This window comes from Chanos chanos, chromosome 8 (genome assembly GCF_902362185.1).
Source record: "Chanos chanos chromosome 8, fChaCha1.1, whole genome shotgun sequence".
NCBI lineage: Eukaryota > Metazoa > Chordata > Actinopteri > Gonorynchiformes > Chanidae > Chanos > Chanos chanos.
Window position 1 is genome coordinate 27,426,726 of NC_044502.1, and position 22,276 is coordinate 27,449,001.

Genomic DNA, 22,276 nt, shown 5'->3' on the forward strand with positions numbered 1-22,276 from the left:
CTGTGTCCATTGCAAGTAACCATCAGAAGTGATTTTCTTTCGTCTGTTGTAGTAGTTGCTATGCAGTTATTGGGGTATAAAATATATGTAATTGTAAAGCTTTTTAGTGTTTGCGACTGAAAGAGCATGATTTGCTGAAAAACTATGAATTGGTGACGCTGAATCAGAGACTGCAAAAAACATGTCCTGCAGCATTTAAGCCATTACCCAGCCAGAAAACGTTGAGAGATAAAATCTCTTTACACTTTTACACTGACTGGAGACACAGAGAACAGCCTTGTGTTATGTGTCTGTCTCAGGTGGAATACAACAATCCTTTGCAGGTAGAAACTGAACCTTAATTCCTGCAGCCTTTAAGTCTAATCACAAATGTGCACCAATCAGGCTTCACTCTGAGCCTAGTTAAGTTTGAAAATGAACCCTCTGAAAAACAAAGTTTAGATTTTTAGAAATGAGCCCCCAGGAGAACAAAACCAAACCGCCAGCAAAGTGTCATATTACACAAACCAAAGAATGAAGGTGTGAGTGTAACCTCTCTGTGAGTATGAATGTAACTACTCACAGTGGAGATTAAGGGATTCGTATATTCATACTAAGTGTTAATATTATCATAGAAACATATGAAGCTGTGTGTGGGAGGAAGACCCCATGGAAGAGTCTGGAACGATTATATGGCCAGGGTTTCTGTGACTTATAGAGGACATAAATAAGGCTTAATCAGAGTTCAAATTGTTGCCGTAAATGTATGCTCCAGCCCAAAATAAGCAGTTTTTTTATGTTCATTGAAGTTCATATTCTTACAGACAGTCCACAATATGATGATAGAATTTATTTACAATGTCAACTCAAAGTTTCATGGATGGGTTGAGTAGTTGTACGGTCTGAGTGAACAGAGAACTGCATTTTGACTTTGGACTGCTGTGGTGGGTGTTTTTTTTAAGTGGAGCAGTTTTACTGTCTTTTGAATGTGGTTTAATGTGCTGGGGGAAAAATAATGTAAGTGATTCGTGTGAAGGGCACATTGGTCTGGTGGTTGGGCATGTAGAACACATTGGTTGGTCTGTTTTTGATGGTTCAGACTGTGTTTAAAGTGCTGGCTTTAACATTGTATTTAATACTGAATATGATGAACTCTCCTCTTTCTCAGTGCAGTCAGCTGCTCTAAATGGATGCAGCACCAGCTAATGAAATGGCAAAGGTGAGAATATCCAGGCTTGTGTGCGTGTGTGTGTGTGTGTGTGTGTGTGTGTGTGTGTGTGTAGGTGTGTGATGTCTTTGGTTCCTCAGAGGACTCATACATGCAGTAAACTTCCACATCCCACAGTCACTGTGTTCAGTTTTAACATACGATGGCTAAAGCTCGTGTTCTTACTGACGGCCCTGTTCTGCAGTGGACTGGTCCAATACAGGACATGCAAGAGTGTTTCCGCACCCTGAAAGACCAGCAAGAGGAGAGTGAAATCTTAGAAAAGCCCCGGAGAACAAGGTGTGTGGTGTGTTGGGTTGGTGATCTAGACTCTATAGATTGTCTCAGCATACCATAGAGTCATACCATCTCAGATTTAACAAATGATCAGAGATATGAGAATCACTCTGTCTTTAATTAAGTGCTTGTGGGTTTGTGTTTTTGTGTGTGTGTGTGTGTGTGTGTCAGGGCACAAATTGACAGTATAGAGCTACCCTGTTTTTCGTTACCTGACAGTTCAGAGAACCAAGAGCAAGGTTCCTCGTTCATCAAATGCGGCTGGCTGGACAAGACCCCTCCACATGGGTAAGGCAACATGGGTAAGGCGTGTGTGTGTGTGTGTGTGTGTGTGAGTAGAGAGAGAGAGAGAGAGAGAGAGAGAGAGAGAGAGAGAGAGAGCGAGAGAGAGAGAGAGAGAGAGAATGTATATTGTGGTGTAAGGCATATGTGTTATATTTTTCAGGGGTATAATTTTTCAAAAGAGATGGGTTCAGCTGGATGATGAATATCTGCGATATTTTCAAAACGAAGAGGTTCAAATATAAGTTCCCTCTCTCACATAACCAACATAAGTCATATAGTCATTGGCATTTTAAGAACTCTTAAATCAATCATCTCTCTCTTTCTCTTTTTCTCTCTCTCTGTCTTTCTCTTTCTCTTTGTCCTCCCCCCTCTCTCTTTCTCAGGAGGTGTACTCTAAAAGAATGATATCCCTAAGCAGTCTGTCTGCAGTGGACAGTTTGGGTGATGTGAAGTTTGAGGTGATCAGTAAGAACAGAACGTTTCTGTTTCGCGCTAGCAGTAGCCGTGAGTGCCTTCACAAATGTTTCACACTTAAAAGCTAAAGCCCTTCTTCATTTTTAGATTACTTTAACAATTTGATTTTGACTTGTGGTAAATGTAGGTTTATAGTGGGTAAATGTGTGGTAAATGTGGGTTTATAGTGGGTAAATGTGTGGTAAATGTGGGTTTACAGTTATGTCAAGTTAATGTGTAACAGTGGTCACAGTATGTGTACTAAAATGTAGTTAATATAGTAATATAATAAAAGTCCATTTATAAGGAACACCATATTCTAACACAGATTATTTTTATGATATATAGCCTGTGTGCTTATGCTTACTTCATATCTAAAATGGTAACATTTATACTTTTTTGTTGTATTGGCTACTTTAGACGTTCTTTAAAGTTGGCCTCACAATTGTATGTGTTAATGTTTGTGTGTATGTGTGTGTGTGTGTGTGTGTGTGTGTGTGTCAGAGGAGCGAAATGAGTGGGTCAGTGTTCTGCAGGAGATACTGTCTGCCAGATATGAAGTGTGTACTGAAGACCTGTTCTTTGGCGGTAATAGTCCTGAGATACGTAAGGAGGGCTATCTAGACATGACTTCCCCAAAAGCCAAACTCTATGTGGTGGTTTGTGACGACCAGGTCTACCTCTTCAGGAACGCTGAGGTGTGTGTGTGTGTGCGCGCGCATGTGTGTGTGCGTGTGTGTGTGTGTAACCATACAGTTATGACTGTATCTGTGTATGGAGTGAGTGAGAAAGGGTGTATGTTTATGACTGCAAAAATGTTTATGACAAGTGTGTATGTTATGACTGTGTTTATTGTTAGGAGTACCAGCAGGGAGTGGGCATTACCTCCATAGATATGAAGATGGGTAGTGTGAAAGCAGGAGATAAAAAGTCTTTCACCATCAGCACACCATACAGAACATTCAGGTCTGACCTCTCACCTGTACCTCCTCTTACCTGTAGCCTGCATAGCTCTTGTGTTGCAAAATGCAGACAAATTTTTTTCTCCTTACGTCTGCTGTTGCACAACTTGGAGTCTTTGGGTTCAGCATTTGTGATTATCACTGTGGTATTTGATTCTTATCAATACAAAAAATTACAAACAGGTTTCTCTCTCTCTCTCTCTCTCTCTCTCTCTCTCTCTCGTAGTTTTGTGGCAGACTCAGAGAAACAGAAGCAGGAGTGGTTCTTGTGTTTGCAAGCGTGTGTTAGTCGTTCCCTGTCCTGTGACTATGTGGCTGAGATTATGTGGAGCGTGGAGGCCAACCGTTACTGTGCTGACTGCAATGCATCCAAACCAGAGTGGGCTTCAGTCAATCTGTGTGTGCTGGTGTGTGAGCGCTGTGCAGGTACACAAATGCACGCTCACGCATACACACAAACACACATACTCATATTAACACACATTGACAAACACACTCAGTTAGACATAGACATAGACAAACACATACATGTACACACATATACAGAAATGCATTAGAGTTTAGCAGACAGGTTAAAGTCGGAATGTTTTAGTTTTAGTATGATTGTGGATTCGTTTTCGTGTATGTGGGTTTACATTGGTCCAAAAATGCAAATTGTACGATGATATAATTTTTCTTAGCAATATTACTCAGCTCTAGTGGACATACATAGGAGTCTTTGGTCGTACATGAGCTTGTAAATGTGAGTTTATGGTTGGATGTAAATTTATGATTGTGGGTCTGTGTATGTGTGTTTTCTGTCCCAGGTGTCCATAGGAGTTTAGGTGCAAAAATATCAAAGATCCGTAGTCTAAAAATGGATGAGCAAGTGTGGACTGACAACCTCGTCAAGGTAGAACAGTGTCTTCTGAATTGGACTGCTTCCCCACCTAGTAAAATGCCATTGACTGGAATTAAACAGTGCAAGTGTTAAATCTCTACTTCAGTCAGTTATTTCTATGACCCTCTTAATAAAAATTTTGTATCTTATGAGAACTTAAAGTTGTGTTCCTGGTTGGGCACTGATGTGGTCATTTCCCTCTGCACCAGGTTTTCCTCTCACTAGGTAACGGCAACGCAAACCTATTCTGGGCGGCCAATGTTCCCCCCAGCGAGAATCTCTCTCCTAGTGCAAGCACAGAGGAACGCAAAAATTACATCAGCTCAAAATACACTGAGGGAAAATACAGACGCTACCATTCCCTATATGGCCAGCAGCAGGCGCTCAATAATGTAAGAAGTTTTTCGAACACCAAGTGGTCCTTGGGATACCATTATGAAACTGAATACTAGTATAATCAAGTCATACCACAGTATGCATTTTTGCATATTGTGGATACCATAACAGCAAGTTTCACAACAATTTTGATGGTAATACATATCACATTTATCCTCAACTGAAAAACAACAAAAAAATACTTATGTTAGTCCAAATGTAGTTGATGCAGCTTTTTATGGAAAAAATGCAATCTCAAACAATTACCCATGGGTTTTAAAACTCAGAGCTTCACCCACGTTCCTAACAAGCTACTATCTGCTTTTGATATCTAATTCACCAGTACACTTAGAACTTAAGACAAAAATCAAAAAGAACGATGTGACTGTACAAGAGAAGGAAGAAAGACAGGGCTGACAAAGAATTTGCATGTGTGTGTGTGTGTGTGTGTGTGTTTTAGACCTAATGTGAAAATTGAATGAATTCGAAGTATCTTTCACAAGCTGTGTTGGCAGAACATGGTGGCAAACAGAGTTAATACAAGCAATTTGTTGCCTGCAATCTGTTTTGCACAACAGTACTGTTCTCTTGCACATTTTACCTCATATCTCAGCCTCTCTTGATCGAAATGGTATAGAGAATATGTGACCTTTACAAAAGTAGTATTGTTACCAAAATGGTTAATAAAAATCTATATATCGCGATATCATATCAGCATTGTACAGAATGTGAGAAATATTGTATTATGAATATAAGACCATATTGCTCACAGTTACATACACAGCTTATACATTAATGATACATTACAGAACATAAGCTCCTCCACATGGGATACACAAGGGTTTTCAAAAATATTATACAGTGTATGCATCAGGACATGATGCAATAGCTACTACCCTCTGAGCTATGGGTTAAGATCACCACTTCTTTCTCTTTTGTTCTCTCCCTGTCCTTATCCTGTCTTTTTTTTCCACTCTCTGTCTACCAGGCTCTGTGTCGAGTTGTTCAGACAACTGACGTTTTGGAGACTCTCTCTCTGCTGTACTGTGGGGCACAAGTCAACTGTTATACAGGTGTCCCAGAATGTCCTACTCCCTTGTCCTTGGCACAGCGTAGTGGACAGAAACTACAGACAGAATTCCTCCTGCAAAATCAAAATACAGGTATGTTATCTCACTAATTAACAGCCTCACAGAGCAAAATTTAAGCCTCAATCTCAAGCAGAAATAAATTGTTCATCCCTTTTGAACAGAGGTAGAACAGAAGTATCTGACCACCTGCAAACTATTAATTTATCATGATCCACAAAACATACCTGCTTCTTTCATTTCCAGTCATTTGAATTTGTATGTCTGTATTATTCTACTTATTGACTGCATGTGAAAACAAATGAAAAGTTTGTATGACAGTAACTTGTAAAAACTGCTAAAAATTCATCATTTAGTTCCAAGTATTTGTAAGAAAATAATCCTTATACTGAATTCTCTAGAATGCCCAGGATCAAAGGTGAACTCCCAGCCCAATCTGTCAAACTCTGGATATCTCCACAAAGTTTCCTCTTTAACCCGACCAATCACAGACAGGAAAGCCAAAGGAGGTGGGGGTCATGACTGATTGTGAAGTAATGACATTTAGACATTAAAGAATACTAACACAGAAATAAACATATGTCTTCTTTTTTTTACTTTACAGAGTTCACTCAGCGCTGGTGTAGCTTCAGTGATGGATTATTAACTTACTACAGGAATGAGAAGAGCTCCAATGTAAATGGAAAGATCAAAGCCAGTGATATTGTGTGTCTGGCTATTAATGCCCCAGGGAAACATGGGTAAAGAAAAAAGTGCTACTTATTCTCAATTTTGCCTCAGAAAAAAAATGCCAGCTGTATTCAATTCTGTCCTAAAGTTCATTTCTGGCACACCTGTGTTCCCTCTTACAATGCTGAAAACCTCAAGTTGAGTCATATTTCTATATCTTTTTCATATTTCTATTTCTGACCCAAGTAACACCACTGGTAACTCAAAAAGGTGGCAAAAATTGCAATGTTTTCAGTATTAAGGCAGTAGGAGGAACAAGTACCACTCAAAATGTTTCCATTGTTTCTGATTCCTTTGTTGTTTTCAACAGCATACACTGTTTTGGTTGCTATGTGGCAGCAATAAGGGGATGTGTTGTTAAAAGACTGTGAGGGTTTCTGTTTCTGACTCTTTCTTCAGAACATCCACTGGGGTTTCTGAGGTTTTTTTTTTATTTTTTTATTTTTTTTTTATCTTGTTCCCTCTTCTCTGAATGGTTTGCAGCTTCGAGCACACATTTGAAGTGTATACAGAAAATGGGCGACTTTACTTGTTTGGAACTGATGACAGCAATGCCATGAAAAAGTGGGTTAGAATTATCACCAAGGTGAGAAAAAGTAATGTATAAATCAAAGTTACAGTCAAAATGAACTAAAAGTTAATGGATAGAAGTCAAAGTCCTGTCCCACTTCCTTCTCTCCCTGGGTCAGAGTGTGATGCCCCCAGGTTTTGGGGATATAGGAGGTGGGGTGTGTGATCGCCTGGGACGCCTGAACTGTCCTGAGGGGAGCTCAGGGATCGGATGGTTCTGTCTGAGTGGGTCTACACTCCAGGTGCTGCTTCAAGATACAGTACAGAACATTGATCTGCGCAAACTTCACCAGCTCAGTAAGTCAGAGAGAGACTAAGAGACTGGAAAGAAAAAGTTGTGAGTTGTGTTGAAAATTGTGTTCAACACACAGCGTCAGTGTGAAAGTTTTTGTTGGTTAGTGTTCAGTTCAGAATGTGTCTCTGTATGTGTTTGTTTTCTCAGCTTTACCTAGCACTACTAGTGGTGCTGTGGTGCTGGTTTGGAGAGGAGGGACCATCCATTTGGAGCAGGACCGTCGGCCGCACTTTCCAGGATGGATCAGCTCCATTCAAAGTGTCTCAGGGGGAGGAGACCAGCCACTGTCCCAACAACAGCTCACAGACAGTGACATCCCAGTTGTCGTACACCGTTGTGTGGATTACATCACACATCACGGTACAGACTTCCACGTACTGCCTGATTTAATGCTAATAACTATGTTTAAACCGTAAAAATGACATTACATTATTTAATTTATATAAAACCTGTAAATATTTTATATTTTATGTTTGATTGAATATATAATGAACTGTGTGTAATTTGCTTTTCTGTGTTGGTTTCAGGTCTGACGTCTGATGGTATCTACAGGAAGTCCGGAATTAACTCCAAGATTGCGTCACTGATGGATAGTTTTCGAAATGATGCTCGAAGCGTTTGCATCGGGGAAGAGTTTGAAGTGGATGATGTGGCAAACGCACTGAAGAGGTACCTCAGAGAGGTCAAAGGTGGAGTGTTTACTAGCGAAGAAACTGGCTTGCAATGGCTTGAAGTTACCGGTTAGTAAAACGACTGCAAATGTCCACTTTACTATAGCATGACAGAAGAATCTAATAAGTACATATGAGTATGTCAGAACATTAGGGCAAACTGCACTGCAATATTACACAGCACTTTCATAGCCACTGATAGATACAGTATATTTTATAGCACTACATGATTTTTCAGTTCTATAGACCTACCAGTTGAACTGAATACCACAGGTTGTATAGCCAGATGTGTGCATATGTGTGGTGTGCATATATGCATATGTTTGTGTGTATTGGTTGAGACAGATTTTAGCATAAGCAGCTAAAACACTGAATGCTTAAATATAAACTTTTTTTGAGAAAGCAAATGAATGCTTTTATTTTTGTTTTTGCCACTCTGTGCTCAAAGATCTTTCTATCAGTTCTTTATATCCATTAGATATGCCATACATTTGATCAGTTATGTTTTAGTGAGGACAAAGTTGAGAGCTAATGACACCAGTTAACTATGACTAAGGAACTTTTAACTATATGTGTGAGACCTTTTATATGTGACAATAAAAACTGCATACTTCAGTAAGGTACACACCTTTTTTGCATAATTGTAGTTCATGTTTAATGGAGGCCTTAAAACACATATTGAGGTTTACATTGTGTTTTAACTGTTGCAGGTATACAGGAGAAAAGTGTGAGGATCTCCACATACCAGTCCCTCCTCAAGAATTTACCTGAGGTCAACTGTGAAACACTCAGAACTCTTCTTACCCATCTCCACTGGTAATATTTCCTTCGATGCGTCCTCGTTCTTCAGTCGTAAACACAACCTTAACAATAAACACAACCTTATGCACACAGCCTAAAATATAAAGTTCTGGAGAACTCAATCCAAGCAATAAATTTATTCTTCTTTTTCTTACCTGTTTCCTTAACTGAGAAACAATCGACAGGAATGGGCATTTTTTCAAATTATTCCTCTATGTAGTACCTTTAAGTTGAAATGTATTTGTGAGCAATTTATGTCAACAACATCTTTTTTTAACATAGTGAAGATACAGAACACGGCAAAAGTCGCTCTTGAGATGTTACTAGAGGTACCTGTATTGTAATGTTGGTTAGGGCAGAGCCAAGAAATGGTCAGTCAATAAAAATCTCAGTCATTTTAGGCTGTTCTGATTATCTGACATAATTCTTATCACCACATCTTATTTCTGTGATTAATTTTATTGATAAAATATACATTTTTACACTGTTTTGTCATTTCAAACAGTTTACAACCCACCAATGCTGGCTGAAGTGTGTTAAGTATTCTTTAAAGTGTGGGTGCTGGTCAAAAAGGTTTTAATGGAACCTGGCTGTTAATGAATCCTCTTGAAGCAAGATGCATGTTTTTGCAAAACACAAATTCTCCCATTTGAGCATGTTTCAGTTTTTAAACCCAAGGACAATGGAAAGACTGCTAATTTGGACAAAGAGATATTGTTATGTCTTTGCCTCAAAATATCCATCAAAGCTGCTGACAGCAAGAAACATGAGAGACCAACTAATTTTTTGCAGGTACAACCTGACTGATTAGGTCCATTAGCAGGACGTAGACGTAACGAATCCTTTTGCTCCCATGTCACTGGGACAGCAATGGCACAAACATCACAGTGTAGTATTTCACTTGTTATTTGGCAGCCTGTGTTCACACCATATTGTTAAAGCACCTGGAAAATCAAACTGGCATTCGTGGCCTGGCCCTCTCTTGGTTTACATCTTATCTCTCAGAGAGAAAGCAGTGTGTCCACTATAATAACGTGACATCTGAGTACCATGAGCTTAACTATGGTGTTCCTCAGGGTTCAGTTCTTGGCCCTCTCTTATTCTCCATTTACATGCTCCCTCTGGGCGACATTATTTGTAGTTATAACATTCCATTATTCCATTGTTATCCTCACGATACTCAAGCACAATGACAGTTCTGAATTGGCTAACCTTGAGGCATGTCAACCTTGAGGGTTAGATGTCCTCAAATTTCCCAATGTTTAATGCAAGCAAGACTGAAATGCTGATCATTGGTCCACCTGCGCATAAGAATTTTTTTAGTAAACTTGCCCTACATTTTGACAACTGCGTTATCTCTCAATATTCTACAACTAAAAACCTTCGTGTGATCTTTGACTCCAGTCGCTCACTAGTCACTCATATCAAAAACACAACCAAAACAGCTCTTTATCACCTCTGCAACACCGCCAAGATTAGGCTTATGATAAGTTTGGCTGATGCCGAAACCATTGTTCATGCATTTGCCACATCTCGCCTTGACTGCTGCAATGTGCTGTACTCTGGCCTGTCTGCCTCTAATACAAGAAGTCTTCAGTTAGTCCAGAATGCTGCTGCCAGAATTCTGACCAGAATGAGGAAGTTTACCCACATTACACCTGTCCTGACTTGCCCTCACTGGCTCCCAATTCCAGCCAGGGCTGATTTAAAGGTCCTCTTATTTACGTTTAAAATTCTAAATGGGCTTACATCCTATAAGCCCCCCCCCCCCCAGCACACACACACATACACACACTCTATGCTCTCAGGGTGCTAAAGTTCGCTGGTCACCAAGCCTTTGCCTGCTGCTTTCGCCTCCTCTGGAATAGTCCACCTATAGAAATTAGGGAAGCAAACTCTCTTGATTTCTTTTAAATCAAACTTAAGACTCATGTGTTCTCTCTAACTTATGGACAACATTAATTCAAACTGACCATGGAGGGAGGCTCAGTCTCCGCTGTAGTTTCTCCTGTATTAGTTTAGTTTAGTTTCTTCCGGTTAGATAGCTCTCACAGTCTCTCTTCCTCTCTCTCCCCTCTACTTTCTGTCTTGACTGTGTTGTTCTCCTCTGTCTGTCTGAGTGGTTGATGTCTGTGTCTTGCTGCATGGATGTGGCTTCATCCTTGAGTCACCGGCCTGACTTTATCTCTGTGCCCTGCTCACCTGGCACCCTCCTCTTTCTGTGGTCCTTCTCAAGATTTCTTCCATTTTTTCCTGTCACACCTGGGTTTTTTGGGAAGTTTTTCTTGCCTGCTATGAGAATTAAGTGACATCCTGTTTTGTTTGCTATAATCCTGTGGGTTTATAGCAAACAGTGTAAACAGTGATATTGGGCTCTAAATAAACTTGAAACTATGTGATGTCACAAAGGGGGTAAAACATTCCTTTTGACAAGCTGGCTTTTGTTTTATGATTTTTGATCTATGTTGGTCATAACTGGGGTATGAATTGAGCGTTAACTAAGTAACAATGTTAGTTGAAAAGGAAGAACAAAATATGCTTTAAATTTAAATCACAGATCACTAATTGACAATTGTCAGTGTCATGATTGGCCAAGCCTTACTGTGGGAAAAATATGCAAGTTTAATATTTTGGGGAAGAGGATAGGATCCCACCCTAAACAGATTTCATACATGCTCAAGCTCCGTTTTCCTGTCTTTTCACAAACAGCATTCAGCACCTCTCAAAAGCCAACCAGATGACAGGAAAAAACCTTGCCATAGTATTTGGGCCGACACTGTTTCAGATGGATGGGAGTGACAGAAGAACAGGACTGGTGGTTGAGGATCTGATCCAAAACTATTGCACCATCTTTAATGTGAGTGAGCCACATTTGTGACTTCAGAGCCACAATGAATAATTTAACATGAGACAGAGGCTTTTCACCATTGTAACATATTACAATGTCGCATGTATTGTACATGTGTGTGCTGAACAAAGGTTTTTCTTGTGTGACAACTGATCTTAAATTTGAATAAAATCTGAGTCAATATAAGTCTGATGCAGAATTTCATTTCTGCAGGTATCAGAGGAGGAGCTTCAGGGACAGTTGGATTTGGCATCTGTAATCCTTGATGAAAATCTAACTCAGGTCAGGGATCAATTGTTACTTGTTTCCTGTGTCTGTGTACCCTGTGTACGTGTGTGTAACATTTTCCACCCTCTGTTGTAGGGACATTGGGCTCACACACCCTCACGTAATGTGTCTTCCGAGCTTGTAACAAGACAATGGACAAGAAATGAATGTTTTAGTCCCGAGTTCCGTTTATCTTGTCACTGCTCAGTTTGGGTCCTTTCTTCAAATCTCTTGATTTTTAACCATGTAACAGAGTGACAGAGCTCCAAGATGAACCTAGCAGAAACCTTTTTAGCCCTTTTGGACCAAAAGTTTCAACTGAACTGGCTGGAGAGGCTGCTTGAACAGATCTTCTCCGGTGGCCAATCACTATCCCAGGCATTCCTCTGGTGTCACCTGATCCAGCAGCCCTCCAAGTCTTTGAATATCTCTGGCTCCCTTCAGCACTTCCCCTTTACTCCCAACAACTCTCTGTCGGCTCCCTAGTGGCTCCTGGGTTCATCTGGGAGTGCCCCTCAGTCTCAGAGTTCCCCTCAGATTTATCCCAAGTGGTTTGAGGCACCCTACAGTTGGCTCCTCAATTTCTTTGGTCCTCTCCCTAGTGGCCACAGCCCTTTTTACCCAGAATCCCTCCAGGCTTCTCCTGGGCAGTCAGAAACATTGATACTGAACTTTAGCAGTAGCACTCATGCAACAGACAGCTCCTTAATATCTATATGTTTGGTTTGTTAACTGCCTGTCTTGGAAGTTGTTTTGGATATATTTACGCTAAATGCATACATGTAAACACAGAGTAAATTTACAGAGTCTATCCTGGTTCCTCTGAGTGGCTTAAGTCTCCCTTGATGTCTCACAAGTTGCTACTGGTTTTGCCCCAGGGGTTCCCTGGTTTCTCCTGTGATGATCTGGCCCTCCCTTGCCTCCCCCAAAACCTTCCTGGGTGTCTCCAAAACCTCCTGAGTCCCCCAAACCTTCCTGAATGTCCCCTAAACCTCCTGAGAGTCCTCCCACCCTTGCAGAGTGCCCCTTAAGACATATTCAGTGTCACCTGCACCTTCCAAAGGGTTTCCCAAGTCTTTGCAGACTACTCTCAAGGACCTGGGCTTGGGTCCTTGTGTTTATTGATGTGAATTCCCATGTCTGTCCCTGGAGAAGCAGCCCCAGGAGCTGTCGCTCACATGGGGGTTGAGGGGTCACCCTTGAGGACTAACAGAAGTTGACATAATCTTGTGGATTTTGTGCTGATTACTATGGATTACACCTGTGTTAAATTGAAGACAATTTCTTTTTTATTGAATCATGGTATGAAACCTGTGCTTCTTGTTATTTAAGTTCTGTTGACGTTTCATGTTTGTTGAGACCTTTCAAGCTCAGAACTATATGTCGGAGGAGAAATTATTTCTGAGTCCGGAGTTTGCTTTTTTGTTTTTTTTTCCAGTCTCTTGAGCTCTTGAGTTTTTGCAACATCCCTCTCTCTCTCTCTTTCTCTCAGACTGTGGCAACTGCGAGTGCTACAGAGATAGCTTCAGAGATTCTGAACCACAAGGAGACTAATCTGAGTCAGAATGGGGTTTTGAGTTGTCATGAGGCCCAGGAGAACGCAGACATGGGTGAGAGAACAGCCAAACTCCCACTTTTCCTTTTAAAAAAATGATTTGATCAGCATAGACTCAATAAAACTTGACAAAAAATGTCTTTCATTCATAAGATTTTTTTATAAATTTGTTCTGTTACACCATATTGTTTTCATCAATTTTACCTGGTACACACATGGTACATAGTTCTTTTGCACATAATATTAGTGTTTGTAACAAATTCTAAAGAGGTGTCACTGATGTAGTCAGTCTCAAAAACCACAGTCTTCCCAGTTCCTCAGTTTTTTAGCGGTAAAACAACAATCCTTATTCTGAATTCTATAGGATGCAGAGGATCAAAGGAGAGCTCCCAGCCTATCCTGTCACACTCTGGATATCTTCACAAAGTTGCTTCTACAACTCGACCAATCACAGACAGGAAAGCCAAAGGAGGTGAGGTCATGACTGATTGTGACATAATGACATTTAGAATACTAGTACAGAATTAAATATATGTCTTTGTTTGTGCATATTAACTTTACAGAGTTCACTCAGCGCTGGTGTAGCTTCAGTGATGGATTATTAACTTACCATAGGAATGAGAAGAGCTCCAGCATAAATGGGAAGATCAAAGCCAGTGAAATTTTGTGTCTGGCTGTTAATGCCTCCGGGAAACATGGGTAAAGAAAAAAGAGGCCACTTATACTCAATTCTGCCTGAGAGCTCATCTCTGGTACATCTGTGCCCTCTCTTACAATGATTAAAAACCCTTGGATCAATCATATTTCTATAGTCTAATGTAGTGGACTTCAAACTTTTTGGGTCCAAATACCACTTCTGGTCAAACCAAACCATCCATGTATCACCTACAAGCCACTATCACACAGAAGCCAGAGAAAATCTCAGTGACCAATGAAGTATATTTGGGTTTTGCAGTTAGAGGCAAAATTAAATTTCCGCATTCAATTTTGCCCTTTAGTTTGTGGACAGTACTACGTTTTGGCTTCACTAGATAAAATGATATATAGCAATTAAGTTATAAATTCGGCAATTTATAACTTTTTTTTCACATTAATTATCCCAAAACAAACAAATAAAAATGTTCAAGACCATCAACACTAAAACAACGCTAAGAACTGTCTTACTCTCTAACAAAGACATTCCAGTATTTAAGTGGGCTCTTACAACGTGATGGTTGGCCCTAAAACAAAAGAAAATTCAGATATTTGTATACTGATATCAGTTCAGGATTTTAATTTGCAAAGGCAAACTACACCATTTCAGCACCTCTGCTTCCCTCGCAATCATTAATGCAACACATGCCGCTAACATGCTACCAGACTGAACATAGGAGAGCTGCAGGAAATTTCCTCCCACATTTCTAACATACTGTTACAGCGTATTCATGTTGTGTTGGCAGTTCCTGGCTTTTGGAATTATGTGTAGTGACTATTTTGTGTTCTTCAGAGTAGTTTTCTTCTGAAGTGTTAAATGTTATGGCCTGTTCTGTGCGTGTGTGTTTAGAGCGGGGTTTTGAATGTAGTAATGGTGTGTGTGAGTGCAGAGTTACCTAGTCACTGTTATGGAGAAGCCTAACGCCGCATGTTAAGTACAGTGAATGGCCATTGAAACAAGAGAAGTTCTCCCTGCTCATTTCACTAATAAAGTTATTAGCAAGGTTCTGTTTAGCTTGAGATGTTTTGTGGTCTATTATTCATGCCCACTACCACAACTTACATAGGCTTCATGATAGATGCACCAACGTGTCTATAAGAATATTCAAAAAGAAGGTATTAAAGTCTTTTCAGGAGTTTTGAGAATTAAATAGTTATTAATCCAAATAGTCAGCAAGAGAAACCCCACCTTTAAGGGCTCCATAGGTTTCCTGCTTTATTATCCCATCGTTATATTTTACAGAATTAGAAAGGTGCCTTGCGCATTAGAGGGTAACTTTCAAGTTTTAACTCATCAAGTATCAGGGGCTTCATGTAATGCATGTAGCATCGGAATTCCCCTGCCTACCTGGTAACAAACTTTTTCTGCCCCATTCTAAATTTACAAAAGTATATTAATTATGGCACTTTCACAACATCAGAAAGCAGTCAATCTCTTCAGAACGTCCACAGGGGTCTCTGTGGTAACAGCATTTTTTCCTTGTTCCTTCTTCTCTGACTGGTTTGCAGGTTTGAGCACACATTTGAAGTGTATACTGAAAATGGACGACTTTACTTGTTTGGAACTGACAATCACAATGCTATGACAGAGTGGATCAGCATGATCACCAAGGTAAGGGGCCTCTGCCAATTTTGTAGCACATAATGAAAAGGAATGACTCATAGGAAAGCACCAATTCAGTTGCACTGCTTTGCGTATCAGTCACAAGACATAGGACACTGGTATTTTTGTAGTGACATTTATAGTTTAGGTATAGGACAACCAGTGTTGATTAAAAACAAAACAAAACAAAACAAAACACGGACACTAGTGAAAAACAAAACATACACCACTTTACTGAGGACATAAAGTTTATACAAAGTTTCTCTCTCTGGGTTGCATCTAAGCAGCCTATCATTTCAGTGATAGTTGATTAAATATGCTATATTAGAATGCTAAAAAAAAAAAAAAAAGCATGTTGTATTGCTACAAATAACACTTAAGTGATAAGTTAAGCTTTACAGTCAAAGGAAATTCAGGTTCTTGGGTAAATGTTCATTTCCTCTCCCACCTCCTCTCCCTGGGTCAGAGTGTGATGCCCCCAGGTTTTGGGGATATAGGAGGTGGGGTGTGTGATCGCCTGGGATGCCTGAACTGTCCTGAGGGGAGCTCAGGGATCGGATGGTTCTGTCTGAGTGGGTCTACACTCCAGGTGCTGCTTCAAGATACAGTACAGAACATTGATCTGCGCAAACTTCACCAGCTCAGTAAGTCAGAGAGAGACTAAGAGACTGGAAAGAAAAAGTTGTGAGTTGTGTTGAAAATTGTGTTCAACACACAGCGTCAGTGTGAAAGTTTTTGTTGGTTAGTGTTCAGTTCAGAATGTGTCTCTGCATGTGTTTGTTTTCTCAGCTTTACCTAGCACTACTAGTGGTGCTGTGGTGCTGGTTTGGAGAGGAGGGACCATCCATTTGGAGCAGGACCGTCGGCCGCACTTTCCAGGATGGATCAGCTCCATTCAAAGTGTCTCAGGGGGAGGAGACCAGCCACTGTCCCAACAACAGCTCACAGACAGTGACATCCCAGTTGTCGTACACCGTTGTGTGGATTACATCACACGTCACGGTACATACAACCGGACTTCCACGTACTGCCTGATTTAACCTTAAGAACACAAACTGTGCCAGAAAAAAACAATTTCAACTGTAGAAATGACATTACACTATTTAACGGTACCATTGAAACTCACTATATTTTACGTTTATGAAACCTGGGGAAAACAGAGTTAGTAATACAGACTGTTTCATGGCTAAAATGCATGACTGAAGATAACTCTGTAAATTAGATGAACAATGGTCGAATGATTTTTTTTTAACTCTGGCTAACTTAGCTGACTAGAAAAAATTGTGAACAAATTGAAAGTGAAAGTGTTCTTTTCAGGAACATGGCTGCATAGCAGGAGACAGTAAAGAATGGTTTTTATAGACGGGTCTTTGACAAATGTCGATGTTTTTCTTAAAATGTTTATCTGCTTTTCTGACTCTACTTGTCTGAAGGTACCCCAGTGATTTTCTAAATGTGTGGATCTTTCTATCTATCTATCTATATGTGTGTGTGTGTGTGTGTGTGTGTGTGTGTGTGTGTGTGTGTGTGTGTGTGTGTATGTATGTATGTATGTATATATAGAATATATTACATTTTGTATTTGATTCTATATAGAATGAAACGTGTAATTTGGTCTTCTGTGTGGGTTTCAGGTCTGATGTCTGATGGTATCTATAGAAAGTCTGGAGTTAACTCCAAAGTCACGGCACTGCTGGATAGTTTTCGAAATGATGCTCGGAGTGTTTGCATCGGGGAGGAGTTTGGGGTGGATGATGTGGCAAGCACACTGAAGAGGTACCTCAGAGAGGTCAAAGGTGGAGTGTTTACTACTGAAGAAATTGGAAAGCTATGGCTTGAAGTTACAGGTTAGTCAAGGAACTGCAAATGTCCACTATACTATAGCATGACAGAAGAATCTAATAAGTACATATGAGTATGTCAGAACATTAGGGCAAACTGTACTAGGATATTATTCAGCGCTTTCATAGCCACTGATAGATACACTATTTATAGCACTACATGATTTTGCAGAGCTAGACCTGCCAGATGAATACAACATGTTAGTCTAATAACACATGCATTTCTAATGTATGGTAGGACAGTTTTTACAGCCAGACTGGTGTGTGTTTCTGTGTATTAGTGCTTAAATGTTACTTTCTTTTTACTTTTGTTTTTGCCGCTCTGTGCTTACAGATCTAACCATCAGTATGGCTGGTAGTGCGTGTGTGTGTGTCTAACCCTACATGTTGTACTTGGTCATGCACTGTCCATGTTTAATGAAGGCCCAACAACACACACTGAGGTTCATATTGTGTTTTAACTGCTGCAGATATACCGGAGAACAGTGTGAGGATCTCCATATACCAGTCACTCCTCAAGATTTTACCTGAGGTCAACCATGAAACACTCAGAACTCTCTTTACCCACCTCAATTGGTAATTTTCTTTGTGATCAACTCTTCAAGTATTCCTTCACCTTCAGTTGTAAACACAACCTTAACAATAAAGACAAACTTAACCATGAAGCCTAAAAAAATAACCTGCTGTAAAACTCCACTCCAGCAATGAATCAAATTTATATTTCAAAAATCATTTAATTTCACTCTATCCTAATTAATTAAGACAATCATGATGGATGAAATTTGTTTTGATTGAATTGTAGTTTATTTTCTTGATTAAATATATTTAACACTATTTCATCATTTCAAACAGTCCAAAAACACTAATATAAATATATATATTTCAGTCATACTCAAGCTCTGTATCTCCATTTTCCCAACTTTTAATACTTTGGGGAAGAGGACAGGATCTCACCCTAAACAGATATCTCAAACATGTTCAAGCTCCATTTTCACATTTTTTCACAAACAGTGTTCAGCACCTCTCCGAAACCAACCAGATGACTGGAAAAAACCTTGCCATAGTATTTGGGCCGACACTGTTTCAGGTTGATGGGAGTGACAGAAGAACAGGACTGGTGGTGGAAGATCTGATCCAAAATTATTGCACCATCTTTAACGTGAGTGAGCCACATTTGTGACTTCAGAGCCACAATGAATAATACCCAATGGGACAGTTTTTTTTTTCTTCTCTGATTTAGTCGTTTTCGCTCTTGCAACATAGTAGAACATTTCATGTATTGCACATGTGTGTGCTACAGAACGAAGGTTTTTCTTGTGTGATAACTGATCTTAAATCTGAATCAAATCTGAATCTATGCAAGTTTGATGTGAGAAGTTCATTTCTGCAGGTACCAGAAGAGGAGCTTCAGAAACAGCTGGATGCGACATCTCTACTCCTCAGCGGAAATCCGACACAGGTCAGGGATCAATTGTCATTTGTTTCCTGTGTGTGTGTGTGCACGTGCATGCGTGTGCATGTGTGTGTATATAACAGTTTTCGCCCTCTGCTGTAGGGACATCGGGCTCTCACACCCTCACGTACTGTCTGTGCCATTTACTTGGAGAAGAAAGATGAAGATACAGAAGTTCTCATACCGGTCAGGACCAAATGACAACAAAACTTAAAACAAGTAGTTTTCCTATAGTTTATTTCCTAAACCATTAACACTCTCTCTCTGTCTCTCTGTATCTCTCTACTCAGATTACAGCAAGTACAAGTGCCTCCCAGCTGGTTTCAGAGGTTCTGGACCATAAGGGAATCAGTCTGGGTCAGGATGAGGTTTGGAGTTGTTATGAGGTCTATGAGACAGCAGAGATAGGTGAGAGAACATCATAATTTTCTAAGAAGCCACTAGATCAACACAATAAAGTAGCCTCAGTAAAACTTAATAAAAAAATTTGGTTAATTTTAAACCACTTTTGTTAAGGTCCTGTTCTTTCTCTCCTCATCTTAAAATTATACAATAAATGGTAATATGAGAAACCATAAAGAAGTACAATCTGGCTGTGTACAGTAATGTTCCCTTCTAGACCCCAAATTGCCTTAGAGTTTTTACTTGTTTTGGGGTATTCTTAAGACACAAAGGTTATTGGTTCCAGCATCACATTCCTCTTATTTCCAGAACGTGCGCTGCATTATCAGGAAAAAGTATTACCGCTGTACTATTCACTGACTTCACATAGCCACCTAGTGGTGAAGAGGAATAACTACATGAATGATATGACAGCTTACCTGGGTATGTTGGATCTTTCTTTAACTGATATTGTGTACTTGCAGACATACATGCACATATGTATACACAGAGTTTATTCAGGTTTAGGAGGTTTTGGAGTGAATTTCTCAGAATGGTACACAAATAAATCAGTGTTTCCACAAGTGGAAGTGGGATGAATGTGTATGTGTTATAACACAGAGAGGAAGAATGGGAATGAAAGGCTTTCACTGTCATAGATAACATTAGGAACTTAACACGGTTAACATTTGTGTGAGGTGAGACGGAAATTTCTAGATCACTACCAAGAGCTAGCGGCATACTAATTCATGAGTCATTAGTCCTTACAGATTTGTTAACTGCAGCTCTGGCATGGCGTTGTGATTTGTGGCTAGTTTATAGAAATTCATTCTCAAGCAATGTCTCAAATAATTTTATCACTTTTGTCGACAGACATGCTGAACAGTTCAATGGACGTGTACATTTTTTTAATGCAGTCTTTCATATCAACACTTAATATTGCTAAATCTTTTTTGTTATTGTTGTAATTGGTGGGCATATAGCAGATCTCCCACACTGAGTCCACACATCAAGCTTACTGCAGGTTAACCACAGTCAATGCCTGAGTTTGATATCTGGATTCTGTAACTCTTTCTTGTCAGCAGGCTGTTGGTTAACAGTTCTCCATAAGTTTCTCTTTGCTGAGTAAACAACTTTATCGTAGTTTGAATAAGGATAAGATAGGTGCGAGGAAGTTGCCTATGAAGTGTGTGCTTGTCTGTGTTGAAATGTATGTGAGATTTATCTGGCAACTCTTTCATTGCTCTTGTCTCATAATTTCCCAGAAAGTAAAAGGGATATATCCAAATGCGGAACACTGCGTGTGTGTGAGGTCAAAGGTGGCAAAGGGTGTGGCTTCAACACACGATACTGTGAACTCGCCAGCACCTCTTTCAGGCTGTTCAAGGAAGCGCAGGTGAGGTTTGTGTGTGTGTGTGTGTGTGTGTGCACGCACTCTGATGTTACTGATTGTATGTGCATGTCCATGACTCTGAATTTAGAATTTAAAAAGGAATAGACCATTTAAAGCACAGACAAACCTGATATCCCAGGATATGTACATCCCTAACCACTAAATGACATCACACTCTGTGTCATTGTCATTATCAGAGTGGTCAGCCAGAGAAAGAGTGGTCCATCAATAGTCTGAAGATGTATCAGGGTTACAACAGCAAGCTACAGCCTCCCACACCGTGAGAATAACCTCTCTCTCTCTCTCTCTCTCTCTCTCTCTCTCTCTCATACACACGCACACACACACACACACACACACACACACACACACACACACACACACACACACACACACACACACACACACAGAAATACACACACATGCCCAGTCAAATAGTCACGCGCGCACACACTCACACACACACACACACACACACACACATACACACACACAGAGAAATACACACACATGCACAGTTAAATAATTGCACACACACACACACACACACACACGCACGCACACACACACACACACAGAAATGCATACACATGCACAGTTAAATAATTGCACACACACACACAGAAATGCACACACATGCACAGTCAAATAGTCGCACATACACATACACACACACACAGAAATACTCAACCTCACTCACATTGTGACACACATAAGGAAATATCTATGAAAACACACTCCTACATTAGAGACTGACCTTGAATTTGATTAATATTTAATCTTACTGATAAAACCATTAAGTACCTTTGGAACAATAATTCATCTGTCTTTTCATCAGCAAGATTAAAGACTAAAGATGGAAAAGAAAATAGGTCAATGTGTCCTTTAAGAATGTGGCATTCTACACATTACTATGGTGCTGCTTTGGAGAAGCCAGCATCTTTGGGATTCAGCTGCACTTACTATATGACTTCAGATAGAACACTCTATGCATGTGTGCATATTTAACATCTTTTAAAAGTTTCTTTTTTGATTTTTTTTGTTTGTTGGTTTCAGTTGGGGCCTGACACTAGTTTATGATACACAACACTGGTGAGTAACACATTCTAGAGAGTGTATGTTCATTTGATATATTTTTAAAAATGATTTTTAAAATGTCCCCCTTCATTCATTCAACATCTCTCTCTCTCTCTCTTTGTAGGTATCTGTGCTGTGATTTTGAAGATGAGTTGATTGAGTGGTCAGCTACTTTCATGAGCCTCAAGGTAACTTCTTTCATCAGTTTTCTAACACAATGCATTATATATAATGTTGCACTATATTCATTTTAGAAACCTGCATAATATATTAAATAATGACCTCTCTCTCTCTCTCTCTCTCTCTCTCTCTCTCTCTTGTTCTCTCAGTACAATGGAGATGTCTGGCCACCGGTGCTGTAAGCTGCTGAGGAGCCCACTTGAAGAGACTGTGTTTCCTACACAATCTGCTGTATTTTATGTTCAGAAAAAGAAAACTGTGATTAATGTATATAATACATGACATAATACATACAAAATATATGTGACTGTTTGACTCTAACAGAGCATAAACCCCTTTTATTGCGTGTGTGCATGCATGTGCGCGTATGTGTGTCTGTGTGTGTGAGTGTAT

At 39.8% G+C, this 22,276-nt stretch overlaps 1 protein-coding gene across 1 annotated transcript; it reads left to right on the plus strand.

The window, feature by feature from the left end:
• Positions 1-1,349: 1,349 nt before the first annotated feature.
• Positions 1,350-22,065, plus strand: arap1a (ArfGAP with RhoGAP domain, ankyrin repeat and PH domain 1a). Its single transcript, XM_030783038.1, has 36 exons — positions 1,350-1,471; positions 1,655-1,771; positions 1,929-1,998; positions 2,152-2,272; positions 2,726-2,919; positions 3,081-3,187; positions 3,410-3,609; positions 3,990-4,075; positions 4,273-4,455; positions 5,427-5,601; positions 5,928-6,035; positions 6,131-6,266; positions 6,739-6,841; positions 6,945-7,122; positions 7,268-7,480; positions 7,648-7,860; positions 8,502-8,607; positions 11,302-11,449; positions 11,654-11,722; positions 13,200-13,317; positions 13,627-13,734; positions 13,826-13,961; positions 15,465-15,567; positions 16,025-16,202; positions 16,348-16,560; positions 17,193-17,334; positions 18,411-18,558; positions 18,790-18,858; positions 18,955-19,038; positions 19,143-19,260; positions 19,564-19,677; positions 20,499-20,629; positions 20,824-20,906; positions 21,683-21,718; positions 21,828-21,891; positions 22,033-22,065. The coding sequence occupies exons 1-36, from the start codon at positions 1,350-1,352 to the stop codon at positions 22,063-22,065; spliced, it is 4,527 nt and encodes a 1,508-aa protein (XP_030638898.1).
• Positions 22,066-22,276: the final 211 nt, after the last annotated feature.